The 25,585-nt window shown below is 45.7% G+C and overlaps 1 protein-coding gene across 1 annotated transcript in view; it reads right to left on the reverse strand.

Annotated features, from left to right (window-relative positions):
* The window catches only part of TRMT2B (tRNA methyltransferase 2 homolog B), a 68,363-nt gene extending 43,283 nt beyond the window's left edge, over window positions 1-25,080 (reverse strand). The window contains 6 exon segments of the mRNA XM_054719124.1: window positions 123-193; window positions 1,716-1,815; window positions 2,535-2,687; window positions 7,622-7,676; window positions 19,347-19,365; window positions 25,059-25,080. Coding sequence (XP_054575099.1) covers window positions 123-193; window positions 1,716-1,815; window positions 2,535-2,687; window positions 7,622-7,676; window positions 19,347-19,365; window positions 25,059-25,080 — 420 coding nt within the window.
* Window positions 25,081-25,585: the final 505 nt, after the last annotated feature.

Genomic DNA, 25,585 nt, shown 5'->3' on the forward strand with positions numbered 1-25,585 from the left:
GTATGCTTTCAGAACAGAGCCTCATCTCCCTGAAGCAGCTCTATTATTAAAATGTCAGGGAGGCTGCTATTCCAGACTGCAATGCCCTGGGTCATCTTCAACCAGCCCTAATTCCTTATTACCTGGGCCACTTGACTATGTTTCTCAGGGATGTTTTTCAGATGGTTAGACCGCACACAGACGATGTTTCTGTCTATAGAAAGAAAAATAATTTGATTTATACATTTTTTAACCTAAAGTATTATTTAAAAGAAAGTGTCTGGCAACTCAAATTCCCTTCTTCAAAGAGGCATATACAGATATGGAGAAGCAAAGTACCTACTTCAAGCTCAAAGCCATTATTTAGAGAAAACTGTTTCCCAGTCTAGACATTAAGAACCTTATTCTTAATGAAGCTAGTATGCAATATTTTATTTCATGCTATAGATAAGCAATATGAGAACATCTACTTTGTTTAGAATTTAAAATGGAAATAAAATATAATGGGATTTTTTTTCCTGTTACTGAAAAATAGAATAACGTCATATGCTCATTTAATTCTGTACACAGGTGGTGGGGGGAGCCAAGTGCCTGCCCTAACAAACTGTAGTTTAAGACATATGGATATTAAACAGTGTGACTAATATAAAACGATGGTGCTTCAAGTGGATTTATTGAAAATGGGGAAATAGAAAGTTCAGGAATGGAATCTGGGAATGGATAATGGAATTAAGTCTTAGAAATATGCCATTATGATTTTCTTCACCAACACTTCCCCTATTTATTCTTTTAAGGACAATTTATCAGAGAAAGCTCTAGTTTTCAGGGATAAGGGGCTATCCTACCTAATAATAGAGTAATATGCAAATTGACCGTACCTTCGCTACACCCACAAGCCACGCCCACCAGGAAACCGTTGCAGGGACGCTGGGTGAGGCCGAGCCCAAGGCTGGGAAAGCCTCCGCCCTTAGGCACCAGCGGGGAACCTGCACGGATCGCAGGCAACGACCAGGGGTTCGGCTCCTACGATCCCTAGCTGAGACGCTGGGTGCGGCCGAGCCCAAGGCCGGGAAAGCCTCGGGCGGAGGCTTTCCTGGCCTTGGGCACCAGCGGGGAGCCTGCACGGATCGCAGGCAATGACCAGAGGGTCAGCTCCTACGATCCATAGCAGGGAAGCTGGGGTGCAGCAGAGCCAAGGCTGCCGCCCGGGGCCAAGCCCCGACCCTGAAAGAAGGCAGAAGGCGGTGGCCACAGCCAAGGCCTGGGTCCTCGGTGCCGGCAGAAAACTGGTGCAGGCAGCCAGGTGAATGAAGGTCTATTGCACGAATCTTCGTGCAAATGGGCTGCTAGTGAAATATAAAAGACATTTCAATAAGGAGGAGATTGCTTCCCACTACAGAAAGTAGCACAAAATAATGACGATGACAATGATGATGAGAGAGCAGCAACAGCAATATTAACATTTACTAAGTACTTACTAGGTTTCAAGCATATTCCTTTTAGAGGGAGAAAGAATGAGGGTTGTGATTCCTATCACTATAATGACTACCCACAAAAAAATATCCAAAATTAACCTTGTGATCAAATTTGGCATCAAAGACTTCCAATTTGATCTAGTCCTTTAAGACCACTGCATTTCCTACTCCTCGACACTTCCACTGACACTGTTATCTACACCATTCCCTTCCTCTCAGTCCTTGGTTTGTTATTTCTACTAGTCATGGCCATTGACTGACCTCTTCAAGTTCCAAGGTAGTACCCCACGGTCTTCAGATTGCCATCTGGACCTCGGTTCACAGAAAAAGTGGACTTATTTCAGTAGCCATCGATGACAGGCTAGAGGAGGCAGAAGAGCAGAAAAGGGAAAACAGGTCAAATGAGACCAAAGAGGGCAACAATACAGGGAATTAAATAATGTTCTCTGGATAAGGACAACTAAGTGATGCTTGCTTGGAAAGTAAGGCATAGGTGAAAGTCCATGACTGAGATCAAGACCCTCTATAGAAACTTCACAGTAAAAAGGAGTTCCAACCTGGCCATAAAGCAGGAGTCAGCAAACTTTCATTAAAGAGCCAGATAGTAAATAATTTTAGGCTTTGCAGGCCATATGATTCCCATCACAACTACTCAACTCTGCCATTATAGTGTGAAAACAGCCATAGACAATCCATAAATAAGAAGTTCAACTGTTCCAATAAAAGCTTATTTACAAAAATCAAGCAGTAAGACAGACATGGAAAAAGGTCCATAGTTTGCTAACCTCTGCCATAAATTAAATGTGCCTCTCTGAGGCCTCTTTAGGTTTCCAAAGTTGGAATTTTTCCAAGGAGGTAGTAGTGTAGTGGTTTAGAAAGTGGGTTTTGCATCAGATATGCCTGAGTGTGAATCTCAGTTCTGCCACATCTAGATATGTATCATTGAGTGAATTACTTAATCTATCAATGTCTTCATCTGTAAAATGACAGTGCCTACAACCCCAGAGTGACTGTAAACAGTAAACAAAACAATAATGCATGCTAATCACTTAGCAGAAGATCTGGTCCCCAGCAACTGACCAGGAGGTGAGTGCTTCCAGAGGGTATAATAGGATGGAAAAGACAACAGAGTCCCTCCGATTTGGGTGCAGCTGTTGTCACTTTGACTCCATTGAACATTTGGAGTTAAGGCTCTAGTCTTTGTAAAATTTTCTTCTGAGCTTCAAATTTCACCTGCAAAAGAATATAAGCAATAAAACAAAAGACTTTTGGAGACTCAAGATGGCGACCGGCAAGAAGGTAGGGAGGGAGAGTGTGTGAGAGAGTGAGGGAGCAATAGAGGAGTATGTGGACGTGGTGTGTGTGTGTGTGTGTGTGTGTGTGTGTGTGTGTGTGTGTGTGTGTATGAGCTAGGGACAGTTAAATCCTGCAGGTCTTCCAAGGGGCTGCCAAACTGGGCAGTCTTAGATGGCAAAACCCCGCTGCCACTGCAAACACTCTGGGGGCAGCCAGAGTGGGCACAGAGACCATGCCATCTTGAAGAACAGAACTGCTTGAGACTAGGATTCTAACCTCGCCACTACCCAATCTGGTCTCAGATGCAAACCAGGACCCTACAGCCACTCAGATAAAAGACCTCTGACCACAGTTGCAGACCCATGGACACCAAGACCCCAGGCACCCCAGCCTCAGATTTCTGTGAGTTACAGAGCCACACCCCTCCCTGCCAGCCCCTCGGCAGTGGCATAGGAACTGCCAGACCCTCCCCGCTCAAACAGGCCTCCTGCCCACACACAGCAGCGGTGGCTTTACCTGAATTTGAGCCTGGGTGTGCGGACACGGGAAGTTTGTTTCCCGCAGCCAGACCCCGGGCCCTCGCAGAGAGGCTGCGTTGAATTTGACCCTGGGTACAGGGACACAGGGAGTTTGTTTCCCACAGTGCACACCCGAAGGATCAGACCCCATGCCCACACAGGACAGCAGAGCCGCCTGACTTTGATTCAGGGCAAGCACACACAGAAGGCTGTTTCCTGCAGGGCAGGAGTGGACCTCCTGCCGACACAGTGTGACTGTGCAATCCGGACCCCCAAGCAGATCAGGGACGCTGATTCTCCACGTGAGGCAGTACTGAGCACCAGTGACTTGACTCTGTTTCTCATCACGCATGCCTGGGATCCCTGATTCCCAGTGCATTCACACTAAGAGCCAGTGACTCCAATTCTTGGCGCATGTGCACACAGAAACCCTGATTCTCAGCGAGAGACTGCACCAAGCAACAGAGACTCTGATGCTCAACTCTCAGCATGGGCACAGGGGGTCTCTGACTTCTAACACATGCTAGGGGACTCTGATTTTCGGCACATGCCAGCAGGGTCTCTGTTTAAGCGTGGCGCAGGCAGGGTCCCTGATTCTAGGTGCGCACACGAGGCCACACTAAGCGCCTGTGACTCTGATCCTGGGCGAGCGTGGCCCCACCAACCCACGGCAGCCACACGTCTTGGGGTCAGAGCTCTTCAGTGACATGAACAAATGGAAGAATATACCATGTTCATGGATTGGTAGAATCAACATCATTAAAATGTCCGTACTACCCAAAGCAATCTATAACTTCAATGCAATCCCCATTAAAATACCAACAGCATACTTTAAAGACCTAGAACAAATTCTCCAAAAATTCATCCTATATAATAAAAGCCTAATATGCTAAGTGTCCAGTCGTCCATTCAACCAATCAAAGTGTAATATACTATTGATATGCTAAGGCCGCTCAACAGCTCACTATGATGTGCACTGACCACCAGGGGGCAGTCGATTGGTCGACCAGTCGCTATGACATGCATTGACCACCAGGGGGCAGATGTTTCGTCTGGTAGGTTAGCTTGCTGCTGGGGTCCAGCTGATTGGGACTGAGTGAGATGGGCCAGACACACCCTGGAGCCCTCCATGGGCTAGACACTCCCTGGAGCCCTCCCACAGTCCTTCCCTGGCTGGCCAACCTCCTGCATCCCTCCCTGGCCCCGATCGTGCACCGGTGGGGTCCCTCGGCCTGGGCTGCACCCTCTCGCAATCCAGGACCCCTCAAGGGATGTCTGAGAGCCGGTTTTGGCCCAATCGCACAGGCCAGGCTGAGGGACCCCACTGGTGTACGAATTCGTGCACCAGGCCTCTAGTCTGGAATAAAAAAAGACCCTGAATAGCTGCAGCAATCTTGAGAAAGAAGAACAATGTTGGAGGGATCACAATACCAGATATCAAGCTATACTACAAAGCCACTGTTCTCAAAACTGCCTGGTACTGGCACAAGAACAGACATATAGACCAATGGAACAGAACAGAGAACCCAAAGCCATTTTGCTCAATTAATATTTGACAAAGGAGGCAAGACCATACAAGGGAGTCAAAACAGTCTCTTCAATAAATGGTATTGGGGCCCTGACTGATTTGCCTCAGTAGATGGGAGCGTAGGCCAGCGGACTGAAGGGTCCCGGGTTTGATTCCAGTCAGGAGCATGTACCTTGGTTGCAGGCTCCAGGGCGAGTTCAGGAGGCAGCTGATCAATGTTTCTCTCTGTCTTTCCCTCTCTCTTCCGCTCTCTCTAAAAATCAATGGAAAAATACCCTCGGGTGAGGATTTAAAAAAAAAAGATGTTGAAAAACAAACAGATAAGTAATAAAATAATTTTAAAAATAAATAAATAAATGGTGTTGGGAAAACTGGACAGGTACTTGCAAAAAAATGAAACTAGACCACCAACTTACACCATACACAAAAATAAACTCAAAATGGATAAAGGACTTAAACATAAGATGGGAAACCATAAAAAATCTTAGAAGAAGCCATAGACAGCAAAATAACAGACATTTGTCGTAGCAATATATTTAACGATACAGCTCTAGGGCAATGGAAACTAAGGAGAAAATAAATAAACCATCAACAAGACAACAAGAAAGCCCACTGCATGGGAGAACATATTTGCCAATGTTATCTCCGATAAGAGTTTAATCTCCAACATTTACAGGGAACTCATACAACTTAACAAAAGGAAGATAAACAACCCAATCAAAAAATGGGCAAATGACCTAAATAGACACTTTTTGAAAGTGGACATTCAAAAAGCCAAGAGACATATGAAAACATGCTCAAAGTCACTAATCATCCGAGAGATGCAAATCAAAACAACAATGAGGTACCACCTCACACCTGTCAGAATGGCTATCATCAACAAATCAACAAATGATAAGTGCTGGAGAGGACGCGGAGAAAAAGGAACCCTCGTGCACTGCTGGTGGGAATGCAGACTGGTGCAGCCACTGTGGAAAACAGTATGACGTTTCCTCAAAAAATTAAAAATGGAACTGCCATTTGACCCAGTAATACCACTTCTAGGAACATATTGCAATAAACAGAAACACCAATCAGAAAGGATATATGCACTCCTATGTTCATAGCAGCACAATTCACCATAGCTAAGATTTGGAAACAGCCTAAATTCCCATCAGCAGATGAGTGTATTAGAAAACTGTGGTACATCTACATAATGGAATACTACGCTGCTATAAAAAAGAAGGATTTCTTACCATTTGCAACAGCATGGATGGAACTGGAAAGCATTATGCTAAGTGAAATAAGCCAGTCAGTGAAAGAAAAATACCACATGATCTCACTCATTTATGGATAATAAAGAACATCATAAACTGATGAACAAAAATAGACATAGAGGCAGAGAAGCATCAAAAAGGCTGTCAAAGGATAGCGAGAAGGCTGGGGAGGGTTGGAGGGCGGGGTGGGTAAGAGATCAACCGAAGGACTTGTATGCATGCATAGAAGCACAACCAATGGACACAAGACACTGGGAGGGGGATGAGGGCATGTGCCGGGAGGCTGGGGGAAGGTCAATTGGGGGGAAAAAAGGAGACATATGTACTACTATTTGTAATACTTTAAACAATAAAAAAAAAGACTTTTTGCAGTATCACCTCAAAAGATGGAAAACAAATAGGATAAAAGAAGGTTATCCCCACAGATACTTGGGTCATGATCTCAGCAGACAAGGAATCCAGAATGATGGAAAAGCAACAGACCTAATAAGGTATTGGGGAAAGGTCAAGCGTGAGCTCTTGTGTAAGCTCATCATTTTATCTGAACTTCCAGTAGAACTTAATGTGGTAATGGAAACATTCTATTTTGGTGTTGTGTTCTATGTAATATGGCAGCCACTAGCCACGAAGACCTGAAATGTGACTCATGTGACTGAGGAACTAAATTTCTAACCTTTTTTTTTTTTTGCCTTATTTAATTTTAATTAACTTAAGACAGTCAGCTCTGCTATAATGTGAAATAAGCATTCTTACACCATATGCAAAATCATCCAAAAGAAATCACAGGGCTCAGAGGAAAAATATGGTTAGGTGAACACATTCCCAAACTTTATCAGTAATACACACAGAAAAGATAGGAACCTAATAAAAGACTAGTATAGTTTTACATATGAAATGGTTATAAAATGCATAAATACTACAATAAGGACAGCACTTTGCCCTGACAAAGACCTGAAGTTTGCTTGTGGATGTAGCTGTCCACTTGTGAGTTATCATGAGGTGGTGAAAGGAGGGTCATGTGAATGGGATGGAAATTTCTCACAGCAGATGTAAATGGGTGTGGCTCATAACACACTCATGGAACTGAGAGAGCAGCAGATGTCTGAGGTGTGTGTGTGTGTGTTCATTTTATGGATTCTCATGCAACTCAGTTCAGCTGGGTGCAGTTTCCTTCTTTCATCTGTTTCTCGCAGACCAAATCACTCCTAAGCAAACATGAAATTTGTATTATGTTCAAATTGTTTCCTAATATATCAATCCATTGGAAGAAATTTCCATTTTCAAAACAAGCATTATAGCAAAACTGAATGTACTTAAATTTAAATAGCCACATGTAGCTAAAGCTGTAAGAACAACAAAAAAGCAAGCAATGATGGAAACAGGCATTTTTATATATGGCTTTAGAGTTTGGAAGACATAACTGGCCTAAAGTTAAAATTTCAGAGTGTTAGCATACTGAGTTTAAGGACTCCTTGGGTTGTCTGGATAGACCTGTCTGGTCAAGCTTCTTACAAGTCTAACACCATTCAACTGATGGAACAGAGGAGTGAAGACAAGCTGGGTACCAACCTTGAGCTGTTCTTCATAGCTGAGCCTCCAGAATGGCGTCACACCATCAGCCAGCCTTGAATAAAATAATTCAGGCACTTAGTTCATTATATAAATACTAGAGGCCCGGTGCACGAAATTCGTGCATGGAGGGGGGTTGTCCCTCAGCCCAGCCTGTACCCTCTCCAATCTGGGACCCCTCAAGGGATGTCCGACTGCCCGTTTAGGCCCGATCCCACCGGGCAGTCGGACATCCCTTTCACAATCCAGGACTGCTGGCTCCCAACTGCTTGCCTGCCTGCCTTCCTGATTGCCCCTAACCGCTTCTGCCTGCCAGCCTGATCACCCCCTAACCACTCTGCTGCCAGCCTGTTTGCCCCCAACTTCCCTCCTCTGCCGGCCTGGTTACCCCTAACTGCCCTCTCCTGCAGGGTTGATCACCTCCAACTGCCCTCTCTTGCAGGCCGGGTGCCTCCCAACTGCCCTCTCCTGCTGGCCATCTTGTGGTGGCCATCTTGTGTCCACATGGGGGCAGGATCTTTGACCACATGGGGGCAGCTATATTGTGTGTTGCAGTGATGATCAATCTGCATAGTACTCTTTTTTTTTAATTACTTTTTTTATTTATTATATTGATTTTTTAGAGAGGAAGGGAGAGGGATAGAGAGTTAGAAACACCGATGAGAGAGAAACATCGATCAGCTTCCTCCTGCACACCCCCTAATGGGGATGTGCCTGCAACCAAGGTACATGCCCTTGACCGGAATCGAACCTGGGACCCTTCAGTCCGCAGGCCGACGCTCTATCCACTGAGCCAAACTGGTTTTGGCTGCATAGTACTCTTTTATTAGATAGGATAGAGGCCTGGTACAGGGGTGGGGGCCAGCTGGTTTGCCCTGAAGGGTGTCCCGGATCAGGGTGGGGTTCCCTTGGGGCATGGGGTGGCCTGAGCGAGGGGCCTGTGGTGGTTTGCAGGCCAGCCATGCCCCCTGGCAATGCAAGCAGAGGCCTTGGTATCTGGAATTTATTTTCCTTCTACAATTGAAACTTTGTAGCCTGGAGCAGAGTCAAGCCTGGGGCTCCCTCCGAGGCCCAAAGCCATTTGTGTTGGGGTTATAATTGAAACTTTGTTGCCTTAAGTGGGTGGGCCCGGCCAGGGTGTGCGGAAAGCTTTGCTTTCCCTGTTGCCGGCAGGCAACCCTGGCCTGCTCTCTCAAGCTCCATTCTGCCGCCATTTGTTTGAATTTGTTTACCTTCTATAATTGAAACTTTGTAGCTTGAGTGGAGGCTTAGACCTGCAACGGCTGGCAGAAAGCTTGGCTTCCTCTGTTACCTAGGAAACCTTGCTCTCTGTGGCTGTAGCCATCTTGGTTTGGGTTAATTTGCATACTCGCTCTGATTGGATGGTGGGCGTGGCTTGTGGGCATGGTTTGTGGGTGTGTCGGAGGTATGGTCAATTTGCATATTTGTCTATTATTAGATTAGACTAGCTTTCCCGTTGCAGGAAAAATCCTGCAATAGGATTTCCTGCTGCACTCTACCCCGCCTCCGTTCCTCCCTTGTTCGCCTGCCTCACCTTCTCCTCCAGCCCGCCCGTGTTTCCCTTCGGCCCCGGCCCCGCCTCCGCTCCGCCTTTATCACCCGCCTCACCTTCTCCTCCAGCCCGCCCGCATTTCCCTTCGGCCCCGGCCCTGCCTCTGCTCTGCCCTTGTCACCCACCCCGCCTTCTCCTCCAGCCCACCCGCATTTCCCTTTGCCCCCGGCCCCACCTCTGCCCCGCCCTTATCCTCCCCCCACCCCCCCGGCAGCTCTTGACTTCTTTGGACGCTGTCTTGATATGCAAATTAGCCGCCATCTTTGTTGGGGAAATTTGCATACTCGTCCTGATTGGTTGGTGGGCGTGGCTTGGCTGGTGGGCGTGGCTTAGGTGTAGCGAAGGTGCAGTCAATTTGCATATTTGTCTATTATTAGATTAGACTAGTGACCTGGTGCACAGATTCGTGCACATTGAAAGGATATTAATTAGAAGGTGGCCAGCGGGGCGGGACTGGGCAAACCAGGCCGGACACGCCCTGGAGCCAACCTCCCACAGTCCCTCCCTGGCCAGCCACACCTGGGATGGCACCATGGCTTGAAGGGCATCTGCAGAGAAAGTGGAGTCCCTCTGGCAGGTGGGGTCCCTCGGCCTGGCCTACAGGGTTTGGGCTGAAACCGGCTCTCCAACATCCCCCCAGGGGTCCCGGAGTGTGGGAAGGCACTCTGCAAAGTTGCTGTCATACAAGGTGTGGAATGCAAACGCAAGTTTGCAGTAAACCAGATTCAGGATGACAATGCTCCAGCAACAACATAAACTATGGTCAAAGGTGGAATTGTGCAGCCCCGCAAGGACATATCCCTCCTTCTCTGGTTTCGGGGTATGTCACTTGAGAACCGCCGCTGCCAAGTCACTGCAGCTCGGCAGCTTCTGCATTGAGCGTCTGCCCCCTGGTGGTCAGTGCACTTCATAGCAACCAGTTGGACAGTTGTACACTTAGTATATTAGCCTTTTATATATATAGATGTACTAAGTACCTACACTATGCATAAGTATTTCCTGCCACCATTTTCTCTGGCATTTTTCATATTATTCAAAAGACTTAACTCTTATACCCATGGGGAGATGAGTCTGGCAGAAGAGCCCATTTTGGTGCTGTCTACTAACAGCAAAACAGATAGGCAAACCTATTATGAGAAAAATCAAGATTTATCAGGAGGTAATTAGTCATATTAAAAAAGTCTTCACTGTTGTGTTCCTTTAATTAGCCCACCTCCTTAATGCTTTTTAAAATATAATTTGATTTAGAAAATACATTTGTTGCATAAAATAAAGTAACTATGTGTATGCATAGCTGCAATGGGACTATTCATTTCTAGTCCATCTAATATCTTTCTGGGTCTCCAGTTTTCAGTACACCTGCCCTGGACCTTTTTAGAGACAAGGTCCAAGTTTAATATCTCCTTTCTGTGAAAACCACACTCAAAGACAAGGAGAATATTTTCTGCAATCCCAAAGCATTTCCCACAATATTTCTCAGATGTTTTCAAGTTCACCTTGGTTATCCTACCTGAGGCGCCCCTTTGAATCCTTGCCATACCACATTAGTTACATCAGGAACACAGAATTTCAGTAGGCTCAGAGATTCAGATTTGCTAAGAGGAAGGAACATCAGCCTTAGTCTTACCTTTCCTGCCAGGAACTATCTAGTGTCCCAATATGGCTTCGTTTCCTCTGACTTTTCTGTCCCCTTTGACACCTCTTGGTGAAGGTTCCCTTACATGCTGAGCCCAATAAAAGCTGTGACCAATATGGAGGTTTATGGGACACCAGTAGAGCAGTCCTGATTTGGAGAAGAAACCCACCATGGAGAGGAAGCATCTAGGTTTGTGTATTGGGACTCTTAATACCTGCCAACAACAGAAACATTGAGATTCACTTGCATGAATGGTGAACAAACAGAAGCTGGGAAATGAAGGCACAACTTACAAACCCCTTCATTCATTTACAAATCCTTACAGAAGCTCAGCACCAGCACAGAGTCAACACTTCATAAAAGCAGGTCTGCTGAGCAGAACTGAACTACTGATGGCTAGGCACTGGCTTAAGCTCCCAAAATAATAAGATGAGGAAAATATAGTCTTTGTTCTCCAGAAAAGAGTTGAACTCTTTGGATACACTTCTATGGCTAGTCTCTCTCCATATTCTACACTCCTACCTAACAACCAACAATCCTACCTTATAATAGACAAATATGCAAATTGACCATACCTCTGACACACCCACAAGCCACGCCCACAAGCCACGCTCACATCCAATCAGAGCGAGTACGCAAATTAACCCAAACCAAGATGGCTACAGACACAGAGAGCAAGGTTTCCTAGGTAACAGAGGAAGCCAAGCTTTCTGCCAGCCGTTGCAGGCCTAAGCCTCCACTCAAGCTACAAAGTTTCAATTATAGAAGATAAACAAATTCAAACAAATGGCGGCAGAATGAAGCTTGAGAGAGCAGGCCAGGGTTGCCGGCGGCAACAGGGGAAGCAAAGCTTTCCACACAACCTGGCCAGGCCCACCTGCTTAAGGCAACAAAGTTTCAATTATAACCCCAACACAAATGGCTTCGAGCCTCGGAGGGAGCCCCAGGCTTGGCTCTGCTCCAGGCTACAAAGTTTCAATTGTAGAAGGAAAATAAATTCCAGATACCAGGGCCTCCGCTTGCATTGCCAGGGGGCGTGGCCAGACTGCAAACCACCACAGGCCCCTTGCTCAGGCCGCCCCATGCCCCAAGGGAACCCCACCCTGATCAGGGACACCCTTCAGGGCAAACCAGCTGGCCCCCACCCCTGTACCAGGCCTCTATCCTATCTAATAAAAGAGTACTATGCAGATTGATCATCACTGCAACACACAATATAGCTGCCCCCATGTGGTCAAAGATCCTGCCCCCATGTGGACACAAGATGGCCACCACAAGATGTCCAGCAGGAGAGAGCAGTTGGGAGGCACCCAGCCTGCAAGGGAGGGCAGTTGAGAGGGACCAGGCCTGCAAGGGAGGGCAGTTGGAGGTGATCAACCCTGCAGGAGAAGGCAGTTAGGGGTAACCAGGCCGGCAGAGGAGGGAAGTTGGGGGAAAACAGGCTGGCAGCAGAGTGGTTAGGGGGTGATCAGGCTGGCAGGCAGAAGCGGTTAGGGGCAATCAGGAAGGCAGGCAGGCAAGCAGTTGGAAGCCAGCAGTCCTAGATTGTGAGAGGGATGTCTGACTGCCCGTTTAGGCCCGATCCGAGGGATCGGGCCTAAACGGGCAGTCGGACATCCCTTGAGGGGTCCCAGATTGGAGAGGGTACAGGCTGGGCTGAGGGACAACCCCCCTCCGTGCACGAATTTCGTGCACCGGGCCTCTAGTTCATATAATAAAAGGGTAATATGCAAATTGTCCCCTTAACCAGGAGTTCAACCAGAGTTCGACCAGGGGGCGGGACCAGCCCCCCAAATGCCAGTGGCCCCTCCCCCCAGCTGTCCCCCTCCATCGCGTCCCCACCAGATCAGGGGCAGGACCGGCAGGCCAATGTCCCACATCCCCTCCCCCCGGCCAGCCTGGCCCTATTGGCCCGCACCTATGCATGAATTCATACATGGGGCCTCTAGTTAACTAATATTTACAAAGTATTTACTATATGCAAGGCAGTGTGTCACACTAGATACTGAAGGGGTTATAAAGGTTACAATCTAATTGAGGAGATCCAGTGCAAGCCCAGGAAAATATAATAATTAACACCATATTCTTGGTTCCTGATAAGTGCTAAGGAAAGGCTTCCCAGAATCAGATAGGCCTTGTACCAGGTCTTAAGGGACAGCAGGAAGGTGAAGCAGGTACCTGGAGGACAGTGACTTAACTGATCTGGCTAAAATTGTAGTTCATTTTAGGAGATAAGACTAAAAAGTTACATCAAAGTGAGACTTTGGCTCTGGAAGAACTTTAATGATTAAATAAAATACAGACTTTATTATGAAAAAAATAGTGAGTTGATGGAGGCTTTATGTAGAGAAATAAAGATAAAATAGGGAGGTTAATAAAAAGCAAATTCATGTTTGAAGCATGTGTTTGAAATGGTAGGGAAACCACCAAATGGAAATCTCTAACAAGTAGAGAAGCAGTACTACATGTCAGGAGAGAAGTCAGGGCTAGAGATTTGGTCAAGTGTCTATAAAGAGTACAAGCTGGCCGAAACCGGTTTGGCTCAGTGGATAGAGCGTCAGCCTGCGGACTGAAAGGTCCCAGGTTCGATTCCGGTCAAGGGCATGTACCTTGGTTTCAGGCACATCCCCAGTAGGGGTTGTGCAGGAGGCAGCTGATCAATGTTTCTAACTCTCTATCTCTCTCCCTTCCTCTCTGTAAAAAATCAATAAAATATATTATAAAAAAAAACAAAAACAAACGAGTACAAGCTGTAACACTTTTTTAAAAAAGAGCCTTTAACCCTAGCTGATGTAGCTCAGTGGATAGAGCACCGGCCTGTGGACTGTAGGGTCCCGGGTTGGATTCAAGGGCATTTGCCTCCGTTGCAGGCTCCTCCCTGCCTGGGTCCTGGTCAAGGTGCATGTAGAGGCAACCAATTGATGTGTTTCTCTCACACTGATATTTTTCTCTGTCTTTCCCTCTCTCTACATTCCCTCTAAAAATCAATGCTAAAATATCTTTGGGTGAGGATTAAAAAATAATCTGATATAATAAAAGGCTAATATGCAAATTGTCCCCTCAGGAGTTCAACTGACCACTCCCTATGATGTGTGCTGACCACCAGGGGCGGCGCAGAATGAAGGAAGGCCCCAGTCAGCAGCTGGCAGCCAGGGAAAGGAAGGCCCCGATCGGCCCTGAATGCCGATGGACCCTACCCATGCACGGATTTTTGTGCACCAGGCCTCTAGTAAAAAGAAAGAGCTTTCAAGCCCAGCCAGTGTGGATCAGTGGTTGAGCATCAACCCATAAACCAGGAGGTCATCATTTGATTTGTAGTCAGGGCACACGCCCAGGTAGTGGGCTCGATCCCTAGTAGGGGACATGCAGGAGGCAGCAATCAATAATTCTTATTGATGTTTCTATCCCTCTCTCCCTCTCCCTTCCTCTCTGAAATACACAAACTTTTTTTTAAGTGCTTTCAAGGGACTAGCAAAAGGCCAATGACTAAACCTGGGAGAAAGGCAATAGTTCAGGAGCAAGAAGAGATGCTGGTGACTCAGAATCACTAGAGTGTGGAGCTTGGAGGCCAATGTCTTTCAGGAAGGCACTGGCATGTACAGTAAGTCTGAGGCCAAAGAAAGAAGGGAAATATGACAATGGGAAGTGGCAGGCAATAGGGACATATGAGGTTTGAGATCTTAGGTGTGCAGATCCTAAAGTCAGGCAGAGATGGACAGTCACTTGGCTCATTCACTGACTAAGTAAGTGGCCTTTGACAAGTTAATCATTCCCTCTGATCTTCCTTTTTTCATCTATAAAATGGAGATGATAGTAACTATCTCATATAGTGGTTGTAAGAGTTAAATAAGGGATAATAAAAAATAAGCAAAAGATTAATGGAAATGTTTGTAAAGCTCTAAGCACACTGTCCAGTATCTAGCCAAAATTCAGTACGTGTTTATTATAACTATCACTAGAGGCCCAGTGCACGAAAATTCGTGTACTCGGGGGGGAGGGGGAGATCCCTCAGCCCAGGAGCCCTTGGGAGATGACCACCTGCCAGCTTAGGCCCGCTCCCCGGGGGATTGGGCCTAAGCTGGCAGTCAGACATCCCTCTGGCAGCCCAGGAACCCTCAGGGGATGTCTGACTGACAGCTTAGGCCTGCTCCTTGTGGGGAGCAGGTCTAAGCCGCAGTCGGACATCCTAAGCACTGTGGAGGAGGCAGCAGAGCTCCCCCTGTGGGAGCACACTGACCACCAGGGGGCAGCTACTGCATTGAGTGTCTGCCTCCTGGTGGTCAGTGCACGTCATAGAGACCAGTTTTTCCCAGTCATTCTGCCTTTAGGGTCAATTTGCATATTACCCTTTTATTATATAGGATAATGCTTAAAGATACTATGGGACTGAGTGACAGTAGCAATATTAAAGGAGGGCAGCAGAGGGAAGGAATAGTGGGAGTAACTAAGGAAAAAAGCTGGAAGAGCTAGAACAGGGGGAGGGTGCACAACTGGAGTGGCTCAGTTGGTTGAGCATCATCCTATGTACCTGCGTACCAAAGGATTGCTGGTCAGGGCACATACCTGGGTTGTGGGTTTGGTCCCTGGTTGGGGCACATATGAGAGGCAACTGATCAATATTTCTCTCACATTAATGTTTCTCTGTTTCTCTCTCTCTCTCTCTCTCTCTCTCTCTCTCTCTCTCTCTCTCTCTTTCTCTCTCTCTCTCAGCTTGTCCTCAAGTGAGAATTTTAAAAAAAAATTGTCAGAACTGGGGGAAGGCACTTTAGAAAAAAGGAAGGAATCCCTCTTCCTCCAACACAAGAATTTGTTGTTGCCTTTTTGTTTTGTATTGCTTGATCATTCATTGCTGCATAACTTTTTTGAGTATCCAGGACATGTGAATGGACCCGACCAGACACCTTACTGATCTGCTGTGAAACTGCCTTTTTGCCCTTGCTCTCTACCTCGGACTTCATCCCAATGTAAATCATACCTTAATTCATAATGCTATCTATTTAAAAGTCCAATATATGTAATAGATTTATTAACTAAAGTTCTTCCATGGCTCCCTCTATTACTGTGAAATTTGTATGCCATGATCACTAGGTAACTTAGAGGATGCTGACATGGGTGCTGTAATATGTCACCATTTTGTATGTTTACAAAGTACTAAAAAATTAATTGTCACCCTAGCCGGTTTGGCTCAGTGGCTAGAGCATTGGCCTGCAGACTGAAGTGTCCCAGATTCGATTCCAGTCAAGGGCACATACCTCAGTTGCAGGCTCGATCCCTAGCCCTGGTTGGAATGCTTGTGGGAGGCAACCAATTGATGTCTCTCTCTCACATTGATGTTTCCTCTGTGTGTCTCTCCCCCTCCCTTCCACTCTCTAAAAATCAGTAGAAAAATATCCTCAGGTAAGGATTAACAACAAAAAAAGTAATTGTCATAATATGAAAGCATTTGAGGGTAATTTCTAACAGAATAAATTTAAGCTGGCCCAGGGTTCAGGTGTTATTGATAGCATACTCCACCTAACTCCCAGGAAGAGGCAAGTCCTGAAGAATATGGACTTTGGCCCAGCGGTGTGGTTCAGTGGTTGAACGTCAACCTATGAACTAGCAGGTCACGGCTGAACTCCCTGTCAAGGCACATGCTAGGTTTCGGGCTCGATCCCCAGTACGGGGCTTGGGGAAGGCAGCCAATCAATGATTCTCTCTCATCATTGATGCCTAACTCTGAAATCAATAAAAACATACATTTTTTTTAAAAAAGAACATGGACTTTGGCCCTGGCCATTGTTTCTAAGAGGGTAGAGCATTGGCCTACACACTGAAGGGTTGAGGGGTGGTGGGTTCCATTCCAGGTCAAGGGCAGGTACCTGGGTTGCAGGTTCCATCCCCGGTGCCCGTTGGGGTGCTTGCAGGAGGCAACCAATCAATGTGTCTGTCACATTCAATCACATCCATGTCTGTCTGTCTGTCTCTCTCTCTCTCCCCCGCCCTTCCACTTTCTCTAAAAGGTGAGAATTAACAACTACAAAAAGAAGAACATGGACTTTGCCTAGCTGGCATGGCTCAGTGGTTGAACACTGACCTATGAACCTAAAGGTCACAAAACTTTTTTTGGAGTGTGTGGGTCCTCTCACTGGTAACTGCCACCATGAGACTGTGGTCAGGGGACATGCCTGGGTTGCAGACCCTACTCCCAGCAGGGGTGTGCAGGAGGCAGCCAATCAATGATTCTCTCTCATCATTGATGTTTCTCTCTCTCCCCCTTCCTCTCTGAAATCAATAAATAATTTTTTAAAAAGAACATGGACTTTGAAGCCATATTCTATTCCTAGCTCTGCTTCTCACTAGATCTGTGACTTTGTGCAAGTTACTTAAGCACTATGAATCTCAGTGTCACCATCTATAAATATAGGAATGATAACACCTACCTTTCAGGGTTGTGGTGTGAATTAAACAAGCTCATATATATAAAATACTCAGAACTGCTTAACACAGAAAGTGTTCAACATGTGTCACTGCCCTTCCTTACACTCTGATTTGAAGCATGTCACCTGACTACCTTGTGTCTCAACGTGTCCAACCTGCAAAACTGGAGAGATGTAATAATCTATTCTAGTGGTGTGAGGATAAATACTATTATGCCCCGTGTTCAGAATCCCCAAAAACCCACCAGGAAGGAGCCAAGGCCCGCTGTAACTGCAAGAGAACCTTTATTCGTGCTAGCACGAGCTCTCATCTCCAGCAATCACCTGGGGAAAAGAGAGCTTTTCTTGCCAGAACAAAGGCTTTAAAGGGGGTCCAAAGCAGTGGGCAGGGAGAGCGTTTATGGCCCCCGTGATTGGTCAGGGGCAGGATGAGGGGTCCAGTTACACAGGGGCACACTGGGCAGTTTGCCTAAAGTGGACTGAGTCCACCTCTCTACATTCCTATTGGCAGGTATGTGTAACTGTTACATTCTCGCAGTTTACAGGGAGGGGCAGCACGGCGGGTACAGAACAAAAGCAACAGAGAAAGGACTTCATGGGATCAAATTAATTTGGCTCTATCAGTACAATTATGTGGGAAACTTAAAAACAACACACAAAAACCTTTCCTAACCTTCTGGAGCATGGTGAGCTTAAGGCCTGCCCTGGACCACCCGCTAATACTATCAAAAGTATGAGAACTGTGATAGACATTTTTCCAGGGTGAGACAAATGTACTTAATGTGTTGTTTTTTTTTTTTAAAAAGCAAAAGCCATTGAGAGGACATGAGTGAAAAGGCAGGAGACAAAGAAGAAAGAATGGTTGGGGGGAAGGCATGAGGAGGCCCAGACCATAGGGGGAGGGAGTGGTGCTGGTCCAGGAAAGGGGCCCTGCCCCTCCAGCTGGCAGGGAAGAATGAAGGAAGCTCCAGGCCCATTTTGGGGTTGGCAAAGGAGGGACAGGGGAGCTGAGGAATTTGGAGACAGCTACATTTACACTTTTAAACTTTTTGGGGGAATGGGAGGGTCCTCTCACTGGTAACTGCCACCATGAGACTGTGCTCTACTTTCCCTGTACCCCAGCAGAAGGCCCCTTGTCAATCTAGGTTTATTTCTCCAAATTACCAGGTATTGTCTAAAATAGGATCCTACTATTTTATAGAGTATCAACCAGCCATTTCTCACAGTAAAGAGCCTTTCATCATAGTTAGCAAATTCTGTGATGAAATATATTTTTCAAGGCAGCAGAGTAACACTAGTCAATGTGAGTTATGTTTTTTTTTTTCATGTCAGAGGGAGCATTTGGTCACAGAAAAGACTATTTTTATGGTTTTTCCTGTTTTAAATAAATACTTGGATTATTTTTAAGTGTGACAACAGCTTTATTTCTGCCTCAGGAAGTGATCTGAAAGGGACCCAGGGTCCAGAGCTGCTAGATAGGAAGGTAGGCTAACTCTCTAGGGCTGGAATGGCTAACCTACATGAAATGCTCCAAGTTCAAATCAGACTAAGTGATAGGTAAATTTGAACTGGGCCAAGGATCTCCTTGAGGCAAAACGTTCACCCACAGGCAAAGTCCTGCTTACACTCTCAGTCCACCCTTCCTTCAGTTGGTCTGGCTCCAGGCATGGTTCCTGGCTAAATCAGACAGATGGGTTTATTGCTTGATCTTGGCTGCAACCCACGAGCAATTGGGTCCTTCCTTTCCCCACCAGACCCTCTCACCAGCTCCTCCAGCCCCCTTTCCTTTGCGAAAGTTCTGCCCTCCACATCTGTTGAAAGGGTTCACTAGGAAAGACTGCCACTGTACTTAGGCGGGCTGCAGGGCGTGGGGAGGTCTGGAACGATAGGGTGGAGGGTTTGGGGAGGACGTCAGCGCACGAGGGGACTCAGGCTAGACGCGACCTTGAGGAGGCAGCATAGAGTCGGGTTAGTCCCAGTCCCCAGCCCCGCCAGCCTCCTCAATTCCCGGCCGGAGGGCAATTTGGCGCAGTCAGCAGTTTTCAGTACAGTAAGAATTAAAACGGATTTTCTGGGCTCTCCACTTATCCCCCTTACCTTCTAACCAATAAATCCTCTTAAAGGCCATAGGTGGCAAACAAAAACCTGCGAGTGGCCTGGATCGCTGCCGCTGGGAAGAGTCACTTCCTGGTGCGCCAGGCGCAGGCGCAGGCGCAGCTGTGGGGCGGAGGTGGCGAGAGGCGGAGCTCCTCCTAGGCGTCTCAGATGCGGCGGCAGCCCTTACTCTGCAGGGGGCGCTTCTCTGGAGACCTTCTTCAAAAGCACATCTCGCCCTAGGCCCGGCGCTTTCCTTTCCAAGCTCTTCTCCCCTCCCCGCGACCCAGCCCACCACCTGCTCTTTGCACTGTCCCATGGATGAATCTGGATAAGCCTCGAAAATCACAAAGAAATTCGCACTGTAGTGTTAATAGTGTTGACCCTCTCTTGGGTGCTTGTGGCTTAACTCTTTCAACTGAAAGAATAGATTTCTAATGGTAGAATTGCAGGTACCATATCCAAAATGGGGAGAAAGACTAGGAGATGAAGGGGGTTTTCTCAAGTCGCAGCCTTTTATAAATAAGGCAGCCCAACCCTGGTCGGGTGGCTCAGTTGGTTAGAGCGTGGTCCGGATATGCCAGGTTGCAGGTTTGATCCCTGATTAAGAATTCATAAATAAATGGAATTTAAAAAATCAATTTCCACCTCTCTCTCTTTCTCTCTCACTCTCTCTCCCCCTACCTCAATAATTTTTTAAAAAAGCAGTCCTATTTTGGGCCACAGACTTTTCCAGGCATTCCTTCTCCCTCTATTTTATAATGCATCCTAAAAGTATTATGTTATGACAAGATAAATATGGTTTCTTAAGTGGATCCCAGTCAAGGCTACTAAATACTAAAACCTCAGGGAAATAATTTTTTTCTTCAACTGCAGAACTCAGAAGGAGGCCAGAGACAACTAGTTCATTTACCAGCTCCTAGACTACATTCAATGAGTCCTCTAATTTTTTGAGGAGTCACGCGCCCAGCCAAATGAGTAAGAGAGAGAACACTGAAAGATTCACACATGTATGTGCTGTAAAAAATGTTTCTTTAATGGAATAAAATTTACAGCAAGTGAACCTATCTTTAATTATACTTAATTTTTATGCCCAATAGTAATTGGGCTTAAATGGAAAGCACTTGATAGTCAACATTTCATTTATTTATTTATTTATTCAGAGCATAATATGCATGTTATATGCTAGGCAATGCATTAGCCCTAGTGAGTACAGCAATAAATTAAACATGGACCAGCACCTCAAATAACAGCAAACATTAAGTCAACTAGACCAAGGCTCAACGCCCAGATCTGCCACTTATAAGCTGTGTGAACTGGGGCAAGTTACTTAATTGTTCAGTTTCCTCATCTGAAAAAAAAATGTCCATAATAATTGCACCTACCTTGTGATAAAGATTAAATAATTTAATGCATGCAAAGTGCTTAGAGCAGAGTAAGCATGCACTCAATAAATGTTAACTAGTATCATTCAAAAATAATTTTATATACTGTGTATGCATATACACACATGCAGGCACATGCATGTCTACCTTTTTAAAAAAGAGAGATCCTTTACTTCCCATTGTAAAGGCTTGACCTGGTAAATGCTTGACTCAAATTCTGGTCTTCCTAACTGCTCTCATGGCTCTTAAGCACAATTTGGGTTTCTTAGCCTGAATAGCCCTATCAAGTGAGACCAAGCTAGAGAATGCACCTTTGGATCCCTTTTCCCTTTCTCTTCTTTTAGTCCCCACTTATGGGGATAGCCAGCTCTACTCCTTTCCTTGCCCCTTCTTCCCCTTTCTTCTCTCCTTGCCCTTCTGCTCCTTTAATATTTCTCATCTTGGATTCCTTTGGTGTGCCTTGCACAGAGACAGGTGCCCAGTAGGAGCTCAATAAATAACTGATTAATTGAACTGAATCCCACCTTGTCTACTGAAAGGGAAAGGGCTTGTTTTCACTCACCCCTCCTCCCCACTTGTTCTGGGCATCCAAGCAAACTTATTTAAAGCAGGTATGTCATTGGAGAAGGCAGACCTTGAAGGGTAAAGAGAGAACAGATATTAAGGAAGCTATAATGTAATCATTTAGCCATTAACCCTTTTATATTCATTTAATCTGATAAAGCAATTTTTTTTAATAAAAGAGAAACCATTACATTTGTAAGAGGGGAAAGAAATACCCCATATTATACAAAAGGTTAGACTCTTCAACCAGTGACAAGTGAATTAATGGATATATCATAGCGTTATTGGTGGGGAGCGCTCTGTGTCCCCATCTGCTGTCAGTAGAAGTGAGCTTCTTGCAATGTCATCAGAAAAGTAATTTTCTGAGACTCACACAGGAGAATGAGTGGTATTTATTTGCATGAAATTAAACCCCTGAGTTTCCAAGGTCCATCTCCTTCTGTCCTGCCAAAGAAAAGGTCCAGCTGTGTCTTTAGCAGAGCTAGGATTAAAGCCATTCCCACTCCATATTTGCAGAGACCAGACTAGCACAAGGCTAGCTTTGTTTGTGTTCCCAGCTGTAGTCCATTGCATGTGGGGTCTGCATGGCCAGGGGCCATGTGGGGTCTAGGGCCACATGGCTATGGATGGAACAGGCATGAGTGCAAGGAAGCAGGGGCAAAGGCAGAGGAACAAGAGAAAAAGAATTCCTTTGTCTGGGGATTTTAATCTGAGATTTCCCCAGTTTGTAGTGGCTCCACCCACTTGGCCAATTATCTTTGTTCCAGGGCAGACTGACAGGCAAGTATCTTCCCTATATCACTCCAACTTCACTGCACTTTCATCCATCTTCCCCTTACCCCAGTAATATGCAGGGAATAGACCAGTGGTTCCCAGGGGAATGTGAAATTGCTATTTCCTGGTGAAGTTGCCCAGATGACTGTTCTTATAATGTCTGGCCTTCTCTTTGCTCCTTCCTATTATTAACTAGCTAATTACAACAGTAACAATAGGTGCTAAATGATATTATTAAATTAAATAAGAACTGAAATGTTAAACTGCTTTAAAAAATTAAATAAGAACTGAAACCAAGATAACCTTTGCTTAACTTTATCAGCAAATCAAATCACAACAAAATGAGGACTCTAGAAATTTGTCAAACATGCTCCTTTTTGCCCTAGCCAGTTTTGCTCAGTAGATAGAGCATCAGCCTTCGAACTGAAGGGTCCTGGGCACATGCCCAGGTTATGGGCTCTATCCCCAGTGCGGGGCATGCAGGAGGCAGCTGAACAGTGATTCTCTCTCATCATTGATGTTTCTATGTCTCTCTCCCTCTCCCTTCCTCTCTGAAATCAATAAAAATATATTTTTAAAAAACATGTTCATTTTTGTTCAAGCAAAACATTTCTGAGGGCTATAGCATTAGCTCTCAGAAATAACATGTATTAAAATCACTTGGAAGTTATTTTTATTGGCCAGTTATGGCTAGTTTGGTTCCACTAACCACTTTCCTCAGGTGTGCTTCCCTTCCAACTAGGACTGTATTAAAGGCTAAAGGGCATAGACACACAGACCATGCCCTCTCAATTGTGGGGGCTGATGGAAAGATAAGATACACAAAGTGAGAATATGCAACAATGGATTTTGATAATTCTAGGAAAGCAGTGGTCTTCTTGGTAGTCAGAGAAGGAAGAGAATGTAAGAAGTGAGTTAAATGCATACGTTTGAATAACCTGAAAGGAGGTGGGGACAGAAGCATGAAAACAGAAATGAGCAATATGTGCCCCAAGGCCCAGGAGGAGGCAAGTCTGACTGGTTGAGAGAGTGGTTCCGAAATAATTGGAGATCCAGCTGATCAGATGAATAGTTCCAGGAAGATAATGAAGGTTTTAGAGTGCTGAGCTGAGGGGTTTGATCTAGTTCCTTAACAATCGGCAGCTAATGAAGAGTTTTTCATGAGATGTTCCTGGAAGAGAATCCTAGTAGCTGTGTGTAGAACAGATTTTAAGGTACAGTGACCTGGAAGCTGAGGAAAACTGCTGCAGTCATCCAGATGGGAGGAGCTAATTCTCTGTAGTAAGGCCGGCCACACAGCATCTACAAGAATTTCTCAAAATGTGGGTGGGAGCTTTTCTGCAATGTAATTGGCTGGGTGATTGAAACAAATGAGGGTTCTTGAACCCAATCTCACACCTATAGAATCCAAATCTCAGGGGGTAAGGCTCAGGAATATCTGGGTTTTTAACAAGTACCCCAGTTGATGCCCATTCAAATTTCAGCCTACCACCATGCATCAACTGAAATTCCAGATGAATCAGTTGAAGGTAAAAGAACTCAAATCATTAAAGCCCTAAAATAAAATATAGATGATTATGCTAAAATGTGGACGGAAGAGGACTTTCTAAAATGAAAAGAAGTTTTTTTAAAAAAACAAACCTATCATGTAGGTAGATTTTAATACATAAACCTTAAACACTTCTATATGACAAAAATGTAATTAACAAATTAAATAATAAACAACAAACAAACAGAACAAGATATACAGGTATGGCAAAGGGTCATTATCTTTACTATATAAAGAGCTTATATACACTGATATGAAGAAAAAGACCTCAATAGGGACCTTGGCAAAGGCACCAAGAGATAATTTCCAGGAAAATAAATACAGGGTAGGCACGCAGTCCTTGGGGCACACCCACTCAAATCTCCTTTTTGAGTAAATTATATTTCTCCTAAACTCTAAGGGTCCCCAGGAGACTTGCAACCAGGGGAGCAATGGGCAGCAGCAGCTTGTCCTGGGCTAACCCCCTATCTCCAAGGCGACCTTATCTCTGACTTTCCAGTGAGCCAATGCAGCCTCGCCTAGGCTCTCTCCTGTTGCTTCTTTTTTTTTTTTTAATATATTTTATTGATTTTTTACAGAGAGGAAGGGGGAGGGATAGAGAGTTAGAAACATCGATCAGCTGCCTTCTGCACACCCCCCAAGGGGGACGTGCCCGCAACCAACGTACATGCCCTCGACCGGAATCGAACCCGGGACCCTTGAATCCGCAGGCCGACACTCTATCCACTGAGCCAAATCGGTCAGGGCTCCTGTTGCTTCTTTTATTGTAGGCCCTTCCTTGTTTCACTGTCTACAGCTTTTAAAAAAATGTACTCTCAAAAATAAAAATAAAAAAAAAACAAGAAATATAAGGTAAAGTGCTTTGTTCTACCTCACTGGTAAGAACAGAAGATGCAAATTATATCAAGTAGATAATATTATTTTACATATCAAACTGGTGAAGATTTAAAAAGCACTGATAAAAAACTAAAAAATAAAAAAGCACTGATATTCCTCAAAGTGTATAGACAGTGACGCAGGCACTCTCACACATTGCTGGCAGGATTGTGAACTAATACACCCTTCTCAGAAAGCAATTAGAATCAAGAGCCTTTAAAATTGTCATAATATTTGTCCCAGAAATCTCTAGGAATCTATTCTAAGGAAGTAGAGATGTGGATAAAGAAATATGCCCAAATGGTTTCAGGGTTAAAAATAAAAAGCATCTCTAAGATTTTAAGAGAAAAGTGGTGGCTGAATAGGCAGAAGTATTGTGCACCTCCTCCTGGGGCCAGGCTGGAAAGGCAACTAAATCATAGAACATCCACCCAGAATTAACAAATTAGACACAGCTGAGGAGATAATTTTCAATAAGGAAGGGCAGAGGATGCCTAGAGAATGCTGCTTGCCAATCATAACCCATGTGGAACCAGCACCGTGCCCTGGCACTGAGTAGTGCAGTACCTCCCAGCAGGCTCCCAGACATCGGCGGTGAGCACTCACCAGAGTGACCTCCCACACCAGGCCTCCTCAATAGTCTTTGGGACCCAACATCCATCTGGCTCCAGGACCCTACAGTGAGTGAAATCCAGGGGGACTCATGTGCCCCGCCCCTGCCCTAGGCCCCAGAATCATGCTGCCAGCCTGACCCAGAGCCATCTGGTGCTTAGTCCACCCAAAGCCCTGGGACCTGCTGCCAGGGTGACCCAGAGCAACCCAGCCCATGCCCCACTCTGGGCCACAGGAGAGCACAGATTGTGTGACCCAGAGAAACCTGTGCCTGCTTCACTCAGGGCTCCAGGAGGGGTGATCCAGAGCAACCCAGCATGTGCCTCACTCCGGGCCACATGAGAGCACTGCTGGGGCAATCTGGTGTGCCCAGCCAGGGGCCACAGCACTGCGCTGCATGTGTGCTGCCAGAGGGACCTAGGGCACCATCCTGCTATGGGTGCCAGGGCCCCACAGTGAATTGCATACCAGAGGGTGCTGGG

This window comes from Eptesicus fuscus, chromosome 1, assembly GCF_027574615.1.
Source record: "Eptesicus fuscus isolate TK198812 chromosome 1, DD_ASM_mEF_20220401, whole genome shotgun sequence".
Taxonomy (NCBI): Eukaryota; Metazoa; Chordata; class Mammalia; order Chiroptera; family Vespertilionidae; genus Eptesicus; species Eptesicus fuscus.